This window comes from Melanotaenia boesemani, chromosome 13 (assembly GCF_017639745.1).
Source record: "Melanotaenia boesemani isolate fMelBoe1 chromosome 13, fMelBoe1.pri, whole genome shotgun sequence".
In the NCBI taxonomy this organism is placed as follows: domain Eukaryota; kingdom Metazoa; phylum Chordata; class Actinopteri; order Atheriniformes; family Melanotaeniidae; genus Melanotaenia; species Melanotaenia boesemani.
The window spans coordinates 17,476,885-17,496,855 of NC_055694.1; the positions used below are offsets into that span (position 1 = coordinate 17,476,885).

Here is a 19,971-nt window from a genome sequence, read left to right on the forward strand (position 1 = left end):
CGTGTGAGTGAGCACAATGAACCCTCTCTAACACCTACATATTCACCTACAATCGTCTTTACCTTCCTGGATCCACTATCTGTGTTCATGCTGCTACCAGTTGTTGACCTTTGAACCTAGAGAGGTAGCACATCTTGTCTGTTGTTTAGGGTACTCATCTAAGTTTGCTGTGTTACACCTTTCTATGTCCAAGGTGTGTTTCTCTGAAAACAATAAGATGATTAGCTTTTCTGACATGATCAAAATCAAATGCGAAAATTATCATAGTTCTCGTGCCATAAAAAGCCACAAAATTAAAGTGATATTATTTTCAGTAGGCCTATTTATTTGTTAACAACGTTTTATTTTATTTTATTTTATTTTATTTTATTTTATTTTATTTTATTTTATTTTGTCTATTGCCTATTCATCACAAGCCAACCAGAACAATGGACGACTGATCAAGGTCCGTTAACGGTATGGGCGTGTAAGAAATGCTTGCAAAGCAATATATAGAGGGCATAAACTTGAGTTCACATTACCTGCGCTCAGCTTCTTTGTGACAATCCCGCAGAAAGCAAATGTGGCATATTTATATTTAATTTCTATTTTTTGCGTGCACCCACCAATGGAAACCCACTGAAACCAGCAGGTTGAGTGTGGGTGCTTTTACCACGGAAACCAAGACAAGAATAGCCTGTTTAGAAAAACAAAGACAACCACAGCCTTCTCGAGAGAGAGAGAGAGAGAGAGTGTGAAAGAGAGAGTGAGTGTCTGTCTTCGCATAAGCTGCAACTGTGCACGTTTCTTCTGACGGAACGTATTTGCAGTGTTAAAGCCTGCTATGTAGAAGTACAAATCGAAGCTGACGACCACGAAGCGCCCTCCTGAAGAAATCGCAGCGCGTGGAAAGGATGCTGCGCTCACAAGAAGCAGGTGTATCCAGCCCAGTGAAGGAGGAAAGGGGAACAGAGCAGGACCACAACGATTACTCCAAACGAAAACTCTTCTGTTTCAGCTGCTGGTTAACGCGCCTCTTTTCTTCATAGTAACCGGATATTTTTTCCTCCGATTTATAGCAGGTGACAAGGAGAATGAGGACGCTATGAAGCTGATAAAAGCACAGCTCATTTGGAAAACACTGTAGAGCCAAAAGAATAATAATAATAATAATAAATTGGAACCTCTGTTGGCTTCTCACAGCTGCTAAACTGAAATAACCACTTTTCAAGGAGATCGGTTAATTATCAGCAAGGATGACTGGAACACTTTTATCGGCGGAGTCACTCTACATAGGGATGGAGGTGGTGATTGCTCTCGCCTCTGTGATCGGGAACGTGATGGTGGTTTGGGCGGTGAAAATTAATAAATCCTTGCGAGATACCACGTTTTGTTTCATAGTCTCTTTGGCTCTGGCGGATATTGCAGTGGGAGCGCTCGTCATCCCTTTGGCTATCACCATCAGCATCGGACTTAAAACTCACTTTTACAGCTGCCTGCTCGTCGCGTGCACTGTGCTGGTGCTGACTCAAAGTTCAATCCTGGCCCTGCTGGCTATCGCGATTGACCGCTATCTTAGGGTCAAGATCCCGACCAGGTAATGAGGTTTCTCCCACATGTAAAACATTTGTTCTCTCATACACAGAGAAATCAGCGCAGCAACTGCAGCTGTCTTCCTGACTATTGATTTCTGCATAGGTCTTGTTTCACTCAATAAGATACTTCCATACTGTCTGTTTCTGAACATGCATGTGGATCTGAAGCACGTGACGAAAGCGTGCTGATCCAACAGCAGCTTTAATTTCTGCTCCCTGTGTTTTGTGTCAAGTGGCACAAAGGGGCCAAGTTTGGTGCTAGTTGATGTTTAGTCTTACCCTTTGTATTTATGTGCGCTGTTTTTCATGTTGAAACAAAAGCCAGCCGAAGATTGTGGGTGGTGAGCTGCTGATTAGATAAACTACTGCTAGTAAGAGATTGGAATTTGTTAAACAGATCATAGCTTTATCTTACATTGTGGTTCTTGGTTTATCCTCAGTAAAGACATCTGAATGTCTGTAAATACTTGCCTAAAGCAGAAATTTGCTTGGAATCATCACTTATGATGAGGGAGATACTTCATAATAATGTTTTTCTCCAGAAGCTGTATCAGCGTTACATAATTTTTTGGTCTAAAGCACTGATGTTTATCGTTTTTCCATTTCACGCGTTATTGTGAGATTAGAATCCCATCTCTTCTGGCAGACTCTATGTTCTAGTTACTCTCCACAAACCTAGCTTAACATATCTGTCCCCTAATCAATGCTAATCCAACATGACACCTGCGATGTTAGGGCTAAATTGCAGGTCAAATGTGGCTTCAGGCTACCTTTCAGCAAAGGTCATGTTATCATACATCCAACATTTTCTCTGCAAAAACAACATCAGACACAGAAAATATCAACCAACGGTAATCTGAATAAGATCCAATTGCTGCCCAGCATGCTTTCTAACATGAGCTGGATCAGATTACCATTTTCATTTCTGCCTCTAGGCAAGTATCAGCTTGAGTTCAACTTCTTGGTCTAAAGACAAGGTAGCATTAATAAGATTTGAGGGCTCCTGCATCATTTATCTGCCTGTATCTGCTACATTGAGTGATGTAAAAGACAACAAGCTCTCTAACCTCTACCTGTGAAGCCTGTAATGTGCCAAAAAAACACAGCTTGTTTTTACTATTCTGCTTCCTAAACTAGGGATTAACACTGCACCAATTTTAACAACTCAGTTTTTGTCTTAACAAAAGATGCAAAGTGCAGAGTTTACTTTGCTAAAGCTTTCAGACACTTATTTGAAAAATGTACTGCAGGGGGCAGTTTAGAAAGGATTCAGGGGCTTTTGGTTAAACCTTTCTTGTGATTTGCATACCTTTTGTCAGCCTAAGGACACCATGAAAAATAAAGTAAAACAAAAACATATATGCCCAAACAGTGCCTTGAGGAAAAATGCTGACATGATATTTGTTCCTGCAGGTACAAGCGAGTGGTGACCCCTCGACGAGCCGGCCTGGCCGTGGTGATATGCTGGACAGTGTCTTTCATTGTGGGGCTCACACCCATGTTAGGCTGGAACAACCTCAAGCGCCTCCAGCAGAATGGCTCCATCAGTGCAGACCTTATCATCATCTGCCAGTTTGAAAACGTTATCAGCATGGACTACATGGTCTACTTTAACTTTTTTGGCTGGGTTCTGCCGCCACTGCTGCTAATGCTGGTCATTTATGCAGAAATCTTCTACATGATCCACAAGCAGCTGAACAATAAGAAACTCAATACCACTCACTCAGATCCCAACAAGTACTATGACAAAGAATTAAATCTTGCCAAGTCTCTGGCTCTGGTCCTTTTTCTCTTTGCCATCAGTTGGCTCCCCCTCCACATCATCAACTGTATCACGCTCTTCTGTCCCGAGTGCAATAAGCCCATCGTCCTCCTCTATATTGCCATCCTGCTCACACACGGCAACTCTGCTGTCAACCCAATCGTCTACGCTTTCCGCATTAAGAAGTTCCGCTCAGCCTTTCAGAAAATCTGGCAGCAATACTTCTGTTGTAAAGACACACCGGCTTTGGATTTCCAGCACAGTGACAGGAAGGAGATGCCCAATCTGATGCCACTGCAGACAACGCCTCTCGAGGCCACTCAGATGGAGAACCTTAAATTGAATTCACCACAACAGCAGCCTCCATCTGAGCCACAGGAGGACCAGAAGACTCAAACACCTCAACAAACTAATGAACATCCGCCATTACTGGAGCAGAACACAGTCTAAGTGAAGGAAACGCTCTGATGGCTTGAGAAGTAACGCTCAGTGCACAATCAGCCTCATGAGAAGCATGAATTGCTACACAGGGCAGCAATGTCTTGCTGACTGAGGCGACCTGGAACACCGGTAATTAATTTATCTTTCCTCAGGTGGAATGTGTTCATTCAAAGTTTTATCAGAGTGCAAAATGAAAAAAGTAGGGAGGATACAGATAAACTGGCAATAATGGAAACCATTTGACTGTGTTTATGTTAGACACAGACTGGAAACATTAAACTTAACTGTTTTATACATAATGGTGAAACAGTTGGTGTGTTATTGTGATTGGTCAGTATCAGATATAAAAGTTACAACTGGCTTGAGTATAAATTCAATAGAGCAGGGTAATCTTACTACTGTAATACTATGTATGTTTAAACTGACAGTGGCAAAATAATATGAATGTAATCATGTAAATGTGATTCTGTAGCAGCACAGCTGTGAATCCTCATTTTTTCATCGGGGTCTTAATTGCACAACAATGTGTAGAGGAAAGCAGCACTACAGGAGAGATTTTTGCAGCAACATGGTGCAGTGAAGATTTTTTTTAACTTTTTGACTCCTCTTCACTGAACTTCCAGCCCTCCTTAATCCAACAGCAGTTTTCCGTTGCAGGAGAGATGGACAGAGATACTAAAAAAGCAGATGGAAGCAATGGGAGGATTTAACATTTTAGAGGCTACATGCAAGAGACCTGTAGCAGCAACTCATAGGAGAAAAACACAAGATGCACTTAAAGCTCATCCTTGTCCAGACGCCACACCAGCTGGTGGTTTTAACAGGCTTCTCCCCCCTTCCTTCCAACACAGAGTGATGATAACATCATCTAAATTTACCACCACAGACTGCAGCTTCCATGGCCTTATTCAATATTTTTGATTGGAACTGAATGAACTCTGACCTAGAAATGAAAAGCTGAAGATTGTGACTATTTACTACCCTGTAATCTCAACATTTTACATATTGCCAAACTGGGTTATCTGTAGATTAATAACTACTTTAAATGCCACTCACGTAAACAAAATGTAAGAGAATGTAATGTTATTTTGTTTTGCCCTTTGTACAGACCCTGTGTTCAGGCCAAAATGTTTCACTAATGTTCAAAATTTAAGACAATCTCTCTCATAAGGTTAACATTTTTCTACAACTGTCTTAAACATCTCAGAGGCAGGGAGAGAGGATGAACACTTTGATGCTCGAAAGGCTGAAAGAAACCTTGCAGCAGTCCGCCCCTCTTGTCTGTTTGAGTTGTATTGAATATGTGGAGGTATGGATAAAAGATATAGAGATTAAAGGGAAAAATAAACTACTTGTATAATAATGTCTTTAGCTATCATTATTTTAAGCTTTGTTTGCCATTTTGATTATTTTAGAATAGTGAAATCCAATTATCATTTTAATCATTTTATGACAGATTTGTGGTACAAATGTTACTGCTGATAGCACAGTCCAAGCCTGTGTCCCAGACATGGTAGTCATCAAATGATTTCCAACAGCAAATGTGATTTTGAAAGAAAGCTCATGTAGACCAAATTTTCTTTCCATTTAGAAAGGAAATTATGTAAAATAAAGCACGTGCCAAGCCACAAACTACTGATACTACATACTAAATATCTGATTATGAAATATTACTACCTGCAGCATTATTAAACATTTTATTAGTATGTTAGATTAACAAAAACACTTTGTTTAAGATATAAAGCTGTGATCTTTTATAATGCAAAGCCATTGCTTAACATAAACTTAACAAAAGCACAATTATTACCAAACCTTGAGCAAAGTGCATTTTTTACAGAGCTTGGATGCAACTCCTACTATAAGATGTCAAAGTCTGTTTTTTATGCATTAATGACATCCACATCTGTACAACTCTGGGCTGTTATGTGTTTGCAGCCCATCTTTTGCATAAAAGGTTACTACTAAACATAAACACGGTGGGAACATAACTGAAAAAGCAGTTTAATAAAATCATCATTTACAGAAGAAAATATAGAAAATAATACATTCATCATTTTAGAGAATCAGTATAATGTATAAAGTAAAACTGTTGCACCATATACATTTACAGATAAATATAAAAAATCTTAAGTTCTCATCTTTTTGTTTTAGGTGGATTTTATCTATTTGGCTATGTTTCCATAGAGACAGTAATTAACATCACCATTGAAGGATGATATTGCTGCAGATCCTTAAATGTGCAAATAGGCAACTGTTTGCAATCTGCTGTGTTCATATCAGTTTGTCAGTTTGTTTTTTATTAGTTATTTCTGCAGCTCAAAAGTGTCCAAAAAGCATCAGTAAATGTCAGTTTATTATTAGGTGCAAAAGTTTGATAAAGAAATGACCCGTGAAGCTACTACGTTCTCTCCAAAAATCAACGACTCTGAAGTTTTTTTTTTTTTTATGTTTGATTCTCTTGATGATTCATCACTTCCTGAGTTGCAATTATTCCACAGCAATCAGAAATGCTAAGCTTGGGGTAAACCGCTATTGCGTTGGTACCTTGCTGCTCAGCAGGACTGTCAGAATTCTCATTAATGTGGCACAGTAACACAGTGAGTGGCTGTTAGATAACAGTTGAGAGTTGTCACGGCTCTGACAATCCATTTCCCCCCCCTCAAAATGTAAATTCCTTTGATATGTGGGGATATGTGAAGTTCCTGAACAGTTCACATAATCCAAGTGAAGGCTGCTCACTCTGTGGTGTGTCTGCAATGTCTCCTCATGAGCTGTCAACAGATCCACTTTATCTTCCTCTCTCAGAGATACATTATCACATGCCCAGAATAAATACCAAGCACCATGGACTCTGTGTGCACCATTTATGTGTAGTAATGTTGACCAAAAAGTTTTCATAAATCAATAACCAGGTTCAATGATATTTTTTTACACAGTGCAGCACCATAATTTCAGCCTGTAACTCTATTTTTATCCTCTGAATTTTAGAGAAATATGGAATATCAAGTGGAAGAGATTTCAGATAAGAATATTGCACACAAGGAAAAAAAGCACTGGGACTGGGTTTCCCGCTGGACAGCAGAGGTGACCTTCTCTGCAGGGACCAACCGTCTGTGGGACTAATCTGAATGTTAACCGCACATCCTGATGGAAGAAATTGGACTCTACACTTTATTATTCTGCAGTAAACTGAACTGTAAAACTGAGAATGCTACCTCATATTTTATGAAATTATAAATGTTGGACTGACTTCATATATTGCTGCACATTTGCAAGAAAAATATTGAAAACATATTTAAGTGCACATGTGGCTGATTAACGTCCTTGTCCTGTAAAAATATGAGAGCAGGTTACCTCCACACCTCCTTCTAAACTTCCCCTTTGGTGACTTATACATATGTGGATCAATATATCCTCTGATGGTTGGCTTCACTCATGTTTCATGTCAATTATAGGTCTGCTTTTGCTGAACAACCACAGACTTTCCAGTCCCCCAAAGACTCCCATGTTGCTCCAACTGGGCACAAGCTGAGTGGAAAATGCATGCCATGATATTTATATCCCTGTAAAGAGCTTTTTCATTAAAAATGGAGGAGCGGTTTGATCTACCTGAGCTCTGATCATGCAGCCATCATGAATAAGCAAGTGTTGTGTGCCTCCAGTGCTGCTGCACAACAGGAAACACAGCTCTTAGTCAGACCCATTTACCATTGCAACATCTGTTGTAGGGAACAGCTGTAACACAGACAGTTGGGACCTGAAAGGAGGATAGGAACTGCAGGCTTTTCATGCTGCAGTGGTGTTATACAGTAGTCAGTGAACATGATCCTACTCTACGTAAAGTTAATTGTTGGCATTGTCCCGCCTGTATGACTTCACAGAGAACTAATCAGTCATGAAAAACAAGGCCTCCGATTCTGCCTTTGCTGTGAGACCATCTGTGTAATGAAACTAAAGGGCAGGAGCATCAGTTCCAGGTTGGCATTGCAGCTAATTAGAGGCTGCATCCAAAATGATGAGCTTAAATGTTAGAAGTTGGGGAAAAAAAAAAAAAGTAAATAACAGTAGATCAAAAATTGCAGCAGATGGAAAATTTGCATTAAGTAACAACTGAACATTGCTAATTAACTTGTAATGTTATGCAACATGTTCTAGCTAAACGGTTGCTACAAAAAGATTAAGTGCCATCACATTTTTCCTGCAAACGGAACCAAAAAACTGTGTCATTAATTGTTTTGTTTTTTTGCAGTCCATTAGAATCCAGGTCTGACCCTCAAAGCATTAGCAGAAAGGTCTCCCAGCATGTGAGAAAACTCTTCATAGCTTTAGAGTACAGCAAATAAAAGAATTTCTGTCCCTTTTTAATCAATTATTCAGCAACCAGGCTTACAAAATTAGAACAACATTAATATTTCATCTTCTTTTAAAAAAAATGATTGCCACTGGATTTATCTGGAAAACACAGCCTTGAAGCACTGTTGTAAATTATAAGGGAGGGTTGCTTCATGTGTGGACTCACACTAAAGAAAAGATTAAATAAAACGATCACAGGATTTGATTTAAAACACTGTTTTTATGGATCAGGTTGAGCTATGGCGATTTGCTGCTTTGTTAGCAGTATAATTCACATCCTTTGGAAAATAAGAACTTTTCCACAGGCAGTATGTGGCTGTTGAAGCTTGATGTTGCATTTTCTTACTTTCCTAATTCCCTGAACCAGCATGCTATTTCTGCCTCTGCTTTGGCCTCATTGACTATCCTTGCAACAGAGTGCCACCTGCTGGTAAAGAACAATGGTTTGTGTAAAAGGAGTGGAGCTGGGAGAAGTTGCTATTGATTCAAATTTGGCTGAAATCCAGTTCAGAGTCCAGGCTTTTATTAAAAATCATTTAAAGGCAGCTCCAAAAATGAGCATGGCTCTGCGACAAGAACTAATTAACATAGTGAAGGAATGTCTATAATTAAATTGCAGTGCAGAAATAAGGAGCTAAAACAAAAAAAACAACTCATAATTCAAAACACCATTACACATAATGATAAATGAATTATTTTACAGTGTGCTCACCATTTCTTCGAACAATTTAACCACCATTCTTACACAGGTCTGAATGACCTGAACAAGTGTTTCAAACATTTCAGCAGCTTTTAAACTAAATCAAGAGACTGCAATTCAAATGAATCCATAGTACAAGATAAAAACATTGTGTATCAACCATTTCCATCTTAAACAACATTTTCATTTATCTTTTTTGGGTATGTGATATGTGAGTCGTTGTTTGAAGCCGCTCTCATCTCACAAAGATCTTACAGGCATGATTCAGAAAATGTTCCCCCATCTACACAGGATCACCCACACAATGTCACTGTGCCCAAATTTTAATTCTTTTTCCACAAGGCCCACTTGTGAGCGTCAGTATAGCACAGTAATATTGTGGGCAAACAGTGTACATCCTATTTGGGTTATTTTTTGTCTTTGTTTTGTTTTATTTTTGTTTGTTTTTTTGTTTGTTTGTTTTTTTTTTTTTTTTTTTTTTTTTTGTGTTGTTTTTTGCTTTACTCCTCAACCTTCTTTAATTGCTTACTGACACCATGTTTGAGATTATGTTATGTTGGATACAACAGCAGAGTCATCAGCACATGTACAACCACAAACAATTCTGTCAGGGTTCAAGTTGTTTTGCTGCATTACGGGAAAATGACCCTTTTTCCTGAAGAACATGTTGCATTTCTCTAAGGCCATGTGAGTTCAAACCTCAGCCTCACTTATGGTAAAAGAAAGACCAGCAAAAACACATCAGAGGGAGAGACAACTGCCTGCCTCAACAAGTCTGCGCCAAAGTGTGCAGAGGCAGCTGAAGTGCTGAGCTTGACTCACTTTCAACCTGCTATCAGCTTGTCCTTTATCAAGGAGGGAAATTCCCATCTCTTTTCCCATTTTCTGAAACAGTGGTTTGGAAAACCTGCTGAATAGACTTACATTACGTTTTGAGGAGTAACAGCTTACAAAATCCTTTTTCGGGTGTATGTGTGTTGGGGGGGGGGGGGGGGGGGGGGGGGGTTACAGGGCCTTTTTTTCTTTGTGGTAGATTTTAAAAACAACTCTTAAAGAGTTATGAAGGCGTTGCTCCATGTGCAGTTAAACAAGCAATATGACATTTTGGTGTAATCAGCGCTGCCGTCGTGGCCCATGGTTTCACTCCTTGTGGCTGTCCTTTGGATGGCATCCACCCATAAAAGCCACTGCTTATGACTGGCAGTAATTTGCTTTTAGTGGTGGTGAGGAAAGATGCCTGTCCATAAAGTCAACACAACCCCGCCTGCCTCAACTTGTTCTGCGCTGGCAGCAGACACAGTCCACCCCTTGTGAATGGCGCTCAGCCAAATTTGTCTGTTGCTTGTTAGTGATAATATACAATTACATGAGCTTATACAAATTCCCAATAGTACCACTCAAAATGATGTCTTCCACAGGCCAACTGATGGCTTTGGGTTTAGGATGCCTATCATGACGCACAACAACCTCTGCTGAGACCTCTGCTTCTTTAATTGTTCCTTGTGTTTCCTGTAACTACATTTGAAAGGCATGTTTATCCCTAGTAATTTTACACAGGTAACCCATAGACACAGTAAAAATGGCACGTTTGGTATTTGTAAACTCTTATTGCCCAACAAAGCACCAAGAATGTTAGAATCAAGATTAAATCCATGCAAGGTTGTTGCAAAACATCTGTACACATGCACCCATTCAGTTGTGATTGCAGTCATATCCTGTTTCACTCATTAGTGCCAGTGTTTCCCAATTCAGTAGAATACCTGAGTGGAAGCAGAGGAAGTATTATGTAGTTGCCACTAAAGACTCTGGCAGCACAGGAAAGAATCCTGTGATAAGCAGTAATGGTTTACAAGGCATGCCAGCTTTGGTAGCTTTGATCCGTTCTGCATGGCGCTGTGCTGTAATCTCTGGCAGTGTAGTACAATTTCTTTTTCCCATCTTGAACTGGGAAACACCAGCTAGTTTGAGACAGGTGGAGTCATACAACTGTTTTAAAATTGTTTAATCTGTTTCCTTCATTTCTGTAAGGTTTTGACCATATCTGGATTTTTATGTTATTAATTCTAAGCTGGGTGTGACTTTTTCCTTTTTTCTGGTTTTAAATATACATTTTCTTTCTTTCTCCTGATCTTTTCAGCTCATCAGCTTGTGTGACCAAGTGTTAGCAAATGAAGTTAGAAGTATTCCCAGAGTTGACTAATAGTCTGGATTTGATAAAGTAATAAGCAATGCAGAAGTACCTTCCTGTCTGTTTCCTCAGGGAAAAATGAGTCAAAGCAATGACCTCCTTTGCTGCTACAGCCTTAATCAGATGACTACTCAACACAACGCTTTGTAGACAAGCTGCTCTAAAAACAACACCTGGGGACTTGAAGTTACAGCATGGTTCCTGCCCAGCTGTTTCATGTTTTTATTATTATTATTATTATTATTATTATTATTATTATTATTATTATTATTATTATTATTATTATTATTATTATTATTGTTGTAGTAGTAGTAGTAGTAGTAGTAGTAGTAGTAGTAGTAGTAGTAGTAGTAGTGGGGGTGGTAGTAGTAGTAGTAGTAGTGGGGGTGGTAGTAGTAGTAGTAGTTTTAATGTATGTTTTGCCAGTTGTTTTGTTATGCTCTAAACACATGCATATCCTAAATTTAAAAAGGTTAAAAATATTCTGGGACAACATATTAGACACATTTTCATTACTGTTTTATTACTGTTTTATTTTCATTGTTATTGTAAAAATCAAGGAAAAAAATAGTATAATTGAAAATAAACTAAGTAAAACCCAGAGGCTTTCTTGGAAAACCAAAATACGCTGTTTGGTTAGCTACAAAAACAAAACTATTCCCAGAATAACTGCAAGTGACAGCAGAATCAGCAAGGCCTGGTAAAGTACCTGAGCCTTGGTGACTGGGTAGCATTTCCTCCACATGAAATACAGTCACAGCCCTGTATGTTGCACAGTCTCCCAGTCCCACCGCAAAGTCAACAAGCCAGTCGTCATAAAATACAAGAAGCTGGTCAGAAAGAAACCACATCAGCTGCAACGGACAGGAAGTCATTTTTGGCTTTACAACATCCAGATAGAAACATACCATAAGATGTAAACAGTCTGTTTAATGAGGCAGTTTGAATCTAAACAGGCATTGTCACAATTAAGGCAAAGTTGCAAAACTTGATATACACTGCTAAACTGTAAACACTGAATCTAGGTCAACTGAAGGAAAATGAGAACAGTATATAAAGTGAGTTTTATTGAAATAGGGCTTTCTCCCTAAGCAGCCACTGACCTTAAAATGCCAACATCCAGAACTTGCCTCGGATATGTAGCAGTTTCTGTAGCATTGTGCATCTCTGTATGTTTTTACAACCCAAAGAAAAACATAAAGATGTACTAAACATGGTAAACCTAATTTAAAAAAAAAACTAACTCTCCCACGTGAGCAGTGAGAGCTTCATTGCTCTACTACATTATCCAGTTCTATGATGACACAGCTTGCCAACTTATATGTGTATGCATCGTGTGCCAACAGGCTGTACTAGGATTGTGTGTAATTTTGGGAAAAATGTCATGCACAACGTGTATTTTTTAAGGTTCTGTGCCAGATGTAATTTTGGGAGCAAAGTGGCAAAACCAAATGAAATGTGGCATTCATTAAATTGTATGGAGCCATATTCATTAAAGCTTTGACGCCATGTGAAATCAGTGGCAGATGTTTCCAGATGAGAACTGGGTATCCTCTTCACATAAACAGAAATAACCTTGGGATTGGAACTTAAAAAAAAGCATCAAATGAAAGAGTTTGTGTCAGAACTTGATTTTTGGCTGTAAGGAACAGTAGACACATAATCTAAATGACCAAAAAAATTGCACAATAAATAATAATCAAAGCAGACTGCATGTAAAAAAAAAATAAAATAAAATAAACTATTTATACATTTGTCTGTACATTTCAAACAAGTAACTATATAACTATTTCTTAGAATATCAATTGACTTTATAAAAGAAGTCAACAACTGTAGTAAAATTAGGGAAATTAAAACTGGGAACAAATAAATTAGGTAATAAAAACTGACAGACGCGTGTGTATTATTGTGTGGGAATGTTTCAAAAGAAGATATGACAACATTTTCTAGACACGCTCACAGTATATTAGTAAACAGAGGATGTGAAGGATGTGTGTCAAAATGTTTGACACATCAACTATCCTTTCCTCAATAAGTCACACATCTGTGTTACACCCCCTCTTCACTGAGACATCTACTACCATAAAAGGCAATTTAAAAAAATCTTAGAGACAGAGAATGTGTAGTAAATTCTTTAAAACCAAAATAAATGAGGTATATCAGTCTCCCCTGTTCAAAAGATTTATTTATTTCCTTACCTCTGAAAATGCAGTGGAGCTACTAAGTAATTATAGATGCATGATAAGTAATGTGTTCTACTATAAAAAGAAAAAACTCATCTCATCTGCAGCTTTGGGCATTTGTGTGGGTTTGTAGTGAGTTATTACTTCTTGGAAACACATCTGCCTACCTTGATTCTTACATATCCCAAAATATCAGCATTTAGCCATCTCTTACAGACGTACAGGTTACAGATTCACTCAATATGTCTTTAATAGGAAATAAAGACAAGTTTGTATTATGCAAGTTTTTTAATGCACACCTAACACAGTTATGATGTAGAAATGTGTGTGAGAAACAAAGATGTGTGCTTTTCTCTCAGGGAAAAACACCGGTAGCATGTGGTGTAACATCCAGACTTATACATTGAGTAATTAGGGAGATGAAGCCATTGGAGATGATGCATCAGCATTACACCACAAATGATGTATGTAGTTCCCAAAAATCTGAAAAATAATTTCACTGAAAGGTACTGCCTTATTCACAACTAACTTATTAAAGATTTTTTTTAAAAATAAGCAGATAATTTAAGGCAGTCAACATAAAGGGTTTTTTCCCCGCATTTTGTCTCCTTTATTGTTAATTTTACCTTGTCACAGAAACAGGAAACACATTTCTATTTAAGAAAAAAAGGAGAACTAAAGAGATTTTATATATATATATAAAAATACTGAGTGTAGAAATAACGGAAGTGTCTGGTTAGATCCAGTGAGTGAGTTCTGTAAAATTAGCCTCATATAAAGATCAATTAAAAGAAAACAAAACAGAGAGTATCTAAATATTTCACAGTTTTGTCTAACTATGCCAATTTCAGTGATCAAAACAACTTAAAGAGCTTCTAAAATATACACTTATTTAATTAATTAGTGTGCAATTTTAGTTTATATGCTTTGTCTTATAAAAACAATAAAAGTCAAACATCATAACTTGCAATAACTGGTTTTAACCAGCACCCTCTATCAAGACTTCCTTGTCAGAAATAAATAAATAAATAAAAATGCAGCTGTTGCACTGGTCATTAGCTCTTAGGTAAAGTTATATGTCTATTTTGGAAATTCCCCATGCCCATTCAACCCATGCATCCTGTTAAGATGTAAGTAGGAGGACTGAGGTTTATTGTAGGCGGGAGCGAGGTTAAGTGACTAAGACTGTGCTGCATAAATACAAGATCCACAACCCCAACCAGAAGCACAAGAGACAGGCAAGCACCACCCATCAAAACAAAGAAGACAACACCGAAGCAGAAGCATCGCTGATCTTCAGAGAATAATCTCTTTTTGTTTTGGTGTAACTGACATTTTGTCAGCAGCAAGCTCTGTTTTTGTTTCATTTTGCACTAGTCTGCAGTAGATCTCATCATGAGATGCTGTGTTTTAGTTGTGTGTTTACTTTTGGGGATAAGCGTACAAGATGGATGGAGCCTTCCCCTCAAGTCAGTCTTTGTCACCTTCCCAGGAGATGTCATCAAAAACATGACTGATACAGAGCTGGCAGAAGTGAGTAGCAGATGGTTATTGTTTTTTTCTTGACTGATAGAGTCTCCCAAAACAGGGTCCAATCAAGCTGTTCATAGAATAATTTGTCTGATGGGAGATCCACATCACAAAGTTGATGAAAATATTTACTTTCTAAATTGAATTCACAGGAGAGATTTATAGATAAATTATAAGTGTTATAAAACACAATTGCAAAATGTAATCAGTGTTCCAATTCATTTATTTGTTTATAAGCATATAGTTAGAAACTGTGATGGGGTATGTCATGTTCTTCTCCAGAGTTATCTAAAGAAGTTTGGCTACATAAACACCGAGAAGCGCAGTGGCTTCCAGTCTATGGTGTCTACCTCCAAGGCACTGAAGAGGATGCAGAGGCAGCTGGGGTTGGAGGAGACCGGTGAGCTGGATAAGTCAACCCTGGATGCCATGAAACAGCCTCGCTGTGGAGTTCCTGATGTGGCCAATTATAAAACTTTCGATGGAGACCTCAAATGGGACCATCACGATGTTACTTATAGGTGAGTAGACGTTCTCGAAGAAGGACCGAACAAAGGTCTTTCCTAAGTTTCTGATAGGACTAAATAAGCAAGTTTCAGTGGAAATGCTAATTATATTTTATACTGCTGTTCTACACAGGATCATCAGCTATTCTCCAGACATGCAGATCACTCTGATCGATGACGCCTTTGCCAGAGCCTTTAAGGTGTGGAGTGATGTGACGCCTCTGACCTTTACCCGCCTCTTTCAAGGCGAAGCTGACATCATGATATCGTTTGGAAAAGCAGGTTTGTGCTTGTGGTCAATTCATTTTGTTTTTTTGTTTTTTTTGTTTTTGTTTTGTTTTTTTATGTATCAGTGTTGCATCTGAACTATAAATCACTGATAACTCTGTGTTCTGTTTAGATCATGGAGATCCATACCCATTTGATGGTAAGGATGGTCTTCTAGCTCATGCCTATCCTCCTGGTGAGGGTGTGCAGGGAGATGCCCACTTTGATGATGATGAGTTCTGGACTCTAGGAAAAGGACCAGGTAATCCCACTATCATAAGCTGTTGTCTCCCTCTACTGTTCGCTTTAGAGAATGCATTTTCACCCAATTTTCTCTCTTGCCACAGTTATAAAAACACTCTATGGGAATGCAGAGGGTGCCATGTGTCACTTCCCCTTTACTTTCGAGGGCAAATCTTACACCAGCTGTACCACTGATGGCCGTACAGACGACCTGCCATGGTGTGCAACCACAGCTGACTACAGCAGAGACAAGAAATATGGTTTCTGTCCAAGTGAACGTAAGTTTGACAATTTACTCTCCAAAGCAAACTGCTGGTCAGAAGTCCCCAACTAAAGTTCACCAGCTTATGGAAAAAAGTGGAACTCACCTATCTTTGTCTTATATTATTTTCCTGACAGTGTTGTACACATTTGGAGGAAATGCAGAAGGCGCTAAGTGCGTCTTTCCTTTCACCTTTCTGGGGGAGGAGTATGACAGCTGTACAACAGAGGGCCGTAATGATGGCTACCGCTGGTGTGCTACCACAGACAACTTTGACAATGACAAGAAATTTGGATTCTGTCCCAGTCGTGGTGAGTCACAGAGAACACAATGCATGAGCACTGTCAGGTGTCGCCATTATGATTTGCTATTTTCTTTAACTATTGCTATTATGGTTTTGTTTGTCCAGACACTGCTGTAACTGGAGGAAATTCTGAGGGAGAGCCCTGCCACTTCCCCTTTATGTTCCTGGGAAAAGAATATAACTCATGCACAAGTGAGGGAAGAGGAGATGGCAAATTGTGGTGTGCTACCACTGACAACTACGATGATGACAAGAAATGGGGTTTCTGTCCCGACAAAGGTGAGTAGAATAAATTTAAAATTGAAGAAATGGACCAGTTTGAAATTATATAGACTTGGACTTATTCGTTATAACTTATTAATAGTGTTTTACGGGGAATCTTGCAGGTTATAGTCTGTTCCTGGTGGCAGCTCATGAGTTTGGACATGCCCTGGGCTTGGACCACTCCAGCATTAGAGAGGCTCTCATGTACCCCATGTACAGCTATGTGGAAGATTTTTCCCTGAATCAAGATGACATTGAGGGCATTCAGTATCTTTATGGTAAGGTCATGACAGTGCATTTTATCTTGCTGAATCATAAAAATGATACATTTTTAACATTTCCCTCAACCAACATTTTTTCAGGAGGGAAAACAAACCCTGAACCCACACGTCCTCAGCCTGAGCTTCCTACCACCACTGCAAACCCCGATGAGACAGACCCCACTGATGAACCTGAACCCACCACAACCACAACACCTGTGGATCCAAGCAAAGATGCCTGCAAGATTGCTGAATTTGATGCAATCACTGTAATTGAAAAAGACCTTCATTTCTTCAAAGATGGGTGAGCAAACAAGTCTTTCCACTAAATTAGCTTCATATTTATCAAATAAAGAAACAATATAGATGTTTTAATTTTACACACTGATCAACAGACATTACTGGAAGGTGCCCAGCACGGGGGGTGCAGGGCCCAAGGGACCCTTTTCTGTTTCTGAGAGGTGGCCAGCTCTACCAGCTGTCATTGACTCTGCCTTTGAGGACGTTCTGACCAAAAAATTGTACTTCTTCTCAGGTAATGATGACTCGTACAGGTGTTTTCAGACCACCAATACAGAAACCAAATGTCCTAATGATCCTTATGATTATGTCTGTAAAAGGTCTTGGGATGACAAATAAATAATGACTAAGCTGAACTGGATTTTGTCTCTACAGGAACCAGATTCTGGGTTTACACAGGGAAGAATGTTCTGGGTCCACGCAGCATTGAGAAGCTCGGTCTATCCAATAGCATTCAGAAGGTGGAGGGGGCGCTGCAGAGGGGGAAGGAAAAAGTGCTGCTCTTCAGTGGGGAAAATTTCTGGAGGCAAGTTAAATATGTGTTCATAATATAATTCAGATGTATTTCTGTTGTAGGAATGACTGTATTAAGGGACTACTTATAGGTTTTGATTTCTCCACTTTGAGGTTTGTTTGTTCTTTTGTGTTCAATACAGGTTAGATGTGAAGGCACAGAAAATTGACAAAGGCTACCCAAAATATACTGATACGGTCTTTGGTGGCATACCTAATGATGCCCATGAAGTATTCCAGTACAAAGGTAAGCAAACTTTTAAACTGAGCTTAATAAACAAAGTCAGCAAATAGCTGCACTGCTGGTAAGGAGCATTCTTTTTAATTCTAATGTGTCTCTTTCAGGGAATTTCTACTTCTGCAGAGATCGTTTCTACTGGCGGATGAATTCCCGCAGGCAGGTGGACCGCGTTGGCTACGTGAAATATGACCTCCTCAAGTGCACTGATGCTTCAAGCACTCGCTACTGAGATGTTTGCACAAATGAGCTGGAAATTGTCTGTAATGTTGTAGCATCCACTTGCTCCTCTGCAGGTGCCCAGGATGATGTCATGCAGTGTTTGTGTATAGCGCCTGTTGTATGATGTTTGTGCTTTCTGGGGTGTGAATAATTAGCCCTCATTGATGTTGGCTAATTATAACACATGTGGCATTGGTCTAAATATAAATCAAAGGCCCAGTGCAGAAAAGCAAATTGCCATGTTTAGCACTCTTCTGCCCTCAGTCTTTTAATCTGTGAACTGATGGTTATAGTGGCCTGAAATTTAAGACCCATAACCATAATTTAAACTGCTATCCTGATTAAATTGCAGATTAGCAGCATAACTTCTGTGTCTGACAGGTTCAGACTTTTGACAGTATTAGATTATTTTGGTATTTATAGCCGTATCTAACTTTAATATTAATATTTTTGTGTCTCAAGCTTTTTTGTTTTGTATTGATTAAATGTGTTTTTCTGGAAATGGCTTTCAAGCCAAATACTTGCACTGGAAGACAACACGTCTCCTACATTTAAATTATTTATGAGGCTAATAATTTTGCATAAATGTTTTTACTTTCAATGCAATAAACAATTGGTGAGAACAATCTACCTCTGTCAGCAGCCTTATTCATTCACCACAACAATGGAAAAGCTAAAAAGTACTTTGATTTTCTCATTGAAGGGGAATTTGAATTGACAGTTGCAGAAGGAAACATCAAGTCATTTGATAGGCAAGCAAATTTATATTGATGTTTTAGAAACTCCCAGTGTCCAACCATTTAATACAGCTTGCTGAGATGTAAGAAAGACTGAGCTAAATATGAAAGTAAGATTAAGTAACCAAGACACACCCATTAAAACCACCAACCAGGCCAGAAATCTGGGTGTATTGATGGGCTCAGACCTAAACATTGAAAAACACATCAAGGGAATCACAAAGTCAGCCTACAATCACCTTAAGAATATATCAAGGGTAAATGATCTGGTGTCTCAGCAAGAACTTGAAAAACTAGTCCACGCTTCCATCTTTAGTCGGCTTGATTATTGCAACGTGTCTTTACAGGTCTACCTAAAAAAAATACACATCTGCAGCTTATTCAGAACTCTGCTGCTCAAGTCCTCACTAACACCAAGAAAGTGGACCACATCAGTCCAGTAGACTTTAAAATTCTGCTGCTGGTCTATAAAGCTCTGAATAGTTTAGGACCAAAATAGATCAGTGACCTCTCGACCCAGTATGAACCTACCAGAACCCTCAAGTCATCTGGATCCAGTTTTTTTATCAGTTCCCAGAGTCAGAACCAGACATGGAGAAGCTGCATTCAGTTTCTATGCTCCACATGTCTGGAACAAATTCCCAGAAAGCCTCATATCAACTGAAACATTCAAGTTTATTTAAATCCAAGTTAAAGACCTACCTGTTCTCTGCTGCATTTCAATAGCTTTTATTTTAAAACGTCCAAATCTGCTTCTGTTTCTTTTAAGCTTGAATTCTTAAACTTGATCGTGTTTCAATAGTTTTTATCCAGTGTTCTTTCTTTTTTCTTTTGTTTTGAATGTTAAATTATGCTTCTTGTATTCTGTAAAGCACTTGGAATCACCATGTCATTGACTTGTGTTATACAACATATCATGGGATGCAGTGATTTATTTGTATTTTTTAATTTTTGGATAAGCACCTGTTACTACCCTTCCCCATCCTAACTCAGTCTGTGTCGCTACAGAGCTGGCAGTAGTGTGCAGCAGATGGTTAGTTTTGTCTTGATAGATTGAAACCCCTGAAACAATCTGTATCCAATCAAGCACTGCATAAAAACTAACTGCATGAACAGAGTTCCAT

At 38.8% G+C, this 19,971-nt stretch overlaps 2 protein-coding genes across 3 annotated transcripts; both read left to right on the forward strand.

Annotated features, from left to right (window-relative positions):
* The first annotated feature begins 714 nt into the window (after positions 1–714).
* adora1b (adenosine A1 receptor b) lies at positions 715–7,010 on the forward strand. 2 transcript variants are annotated; one of them, XR_006012374.1, is made up of 3 exons: positions 715–1,576; positions 2,988–3,906; positions 6,766–7,010. XR_006012374.1 is itself a non-coding variant. In XM_042002856.1 (2 exons), the coding sequence occupies exons 1-2, from the start codon at positions 1,236–1,238 to the stop codon at positions 3,784–3,786; spliced, it is 1,140 nt and encodes a 379-aa protein (XP_041858790.1). In that variant the 5' UTR covers positions 715–1,235; the 3' UTR covers positions 3,787–5,279. The 2 variants fall into 2 exon arrangements, 1 of the variants encoding a protein (XP_041858790.1); XM_042002856.1 differs by lacking the exon at positions 6,766–7,010 and having other exon boundaries at positions 2,988–5,279.
* Positions 7,011–14,429: 7,419 nt separating this feature from the next.
* Positions 14,430–18,738, forward strand: mmp9 (matrix metallopeptidase 9). The gene is made up of 13 exons (XM_042005178.1): positions 14,430–14,734; positions 15,014–15,252; positions 15,371–15,519; positions 15,638–15,766; positions 15,852–16,025; positions 16,147–16,320; positions 16,419–16,592; positions 16,700–16,855; positions 16,940–17,141; positions 17,233–17,372; positions 17,513–17,663; positions 17,794–17,897; positions 17,996–18,738. The coding sequence occupies exons 1-13, from the start codon at positions 14,597–14,599 to the stop codon at positions 18,118–18,120; spliced, it is 2,055 nt and encodes a 684-aa protein (XP_041861112.1). The 5' UTR covers positions 14,430–14,596; the 3' UTR covers positions 18,121–18,738.
* Positions 18,739–19,971: the final 1,233 nt, after the last annotated feature.

What these genes read in the sequence shown, in the direction of transcription:
- adora1b (XM_042002856.1), top strand. Translation starts at nt 1,236, where the DNA reads ATGACTGGAACACTTTTATCGGCGGAGTCACTCTACATAGGGATGGAG. An exon ending in AGGGTCAAGATCCCGACCAG is followed by an intron (nt 1,577 to 2,987) that starts GTAATGAGGTTT and finishes TTGTTCCTGCAG; the next exon opens with GTACAAGCGAGTGGTGACCC.
- mmp9 (XM_042005178.1), top strand. Translation starts at nt 14,597, where the DNA reads ATGAGATGCTGTGTTTTAGTTGTGTGTTTACTTTTGGGGATAAGCGTA. An exon ending in CATCACGATGTTACTTATAG is followed by an intron (nt 15,253 to 15,370) that starts GTGAGTAGACGT and finishes TGTTCTACACAG; the next exon opens with GATCATCAGCTATTCTCCAG. An exon ending in AGTGGGGAAAATTTCTGGAG is followed by an intron (nt 17,664 to 17,793) that starts GCAAGTTAAATA and finishes TGTTCAATACAG; the next exon opens with GTTAGATGTGAAGGCACAGA.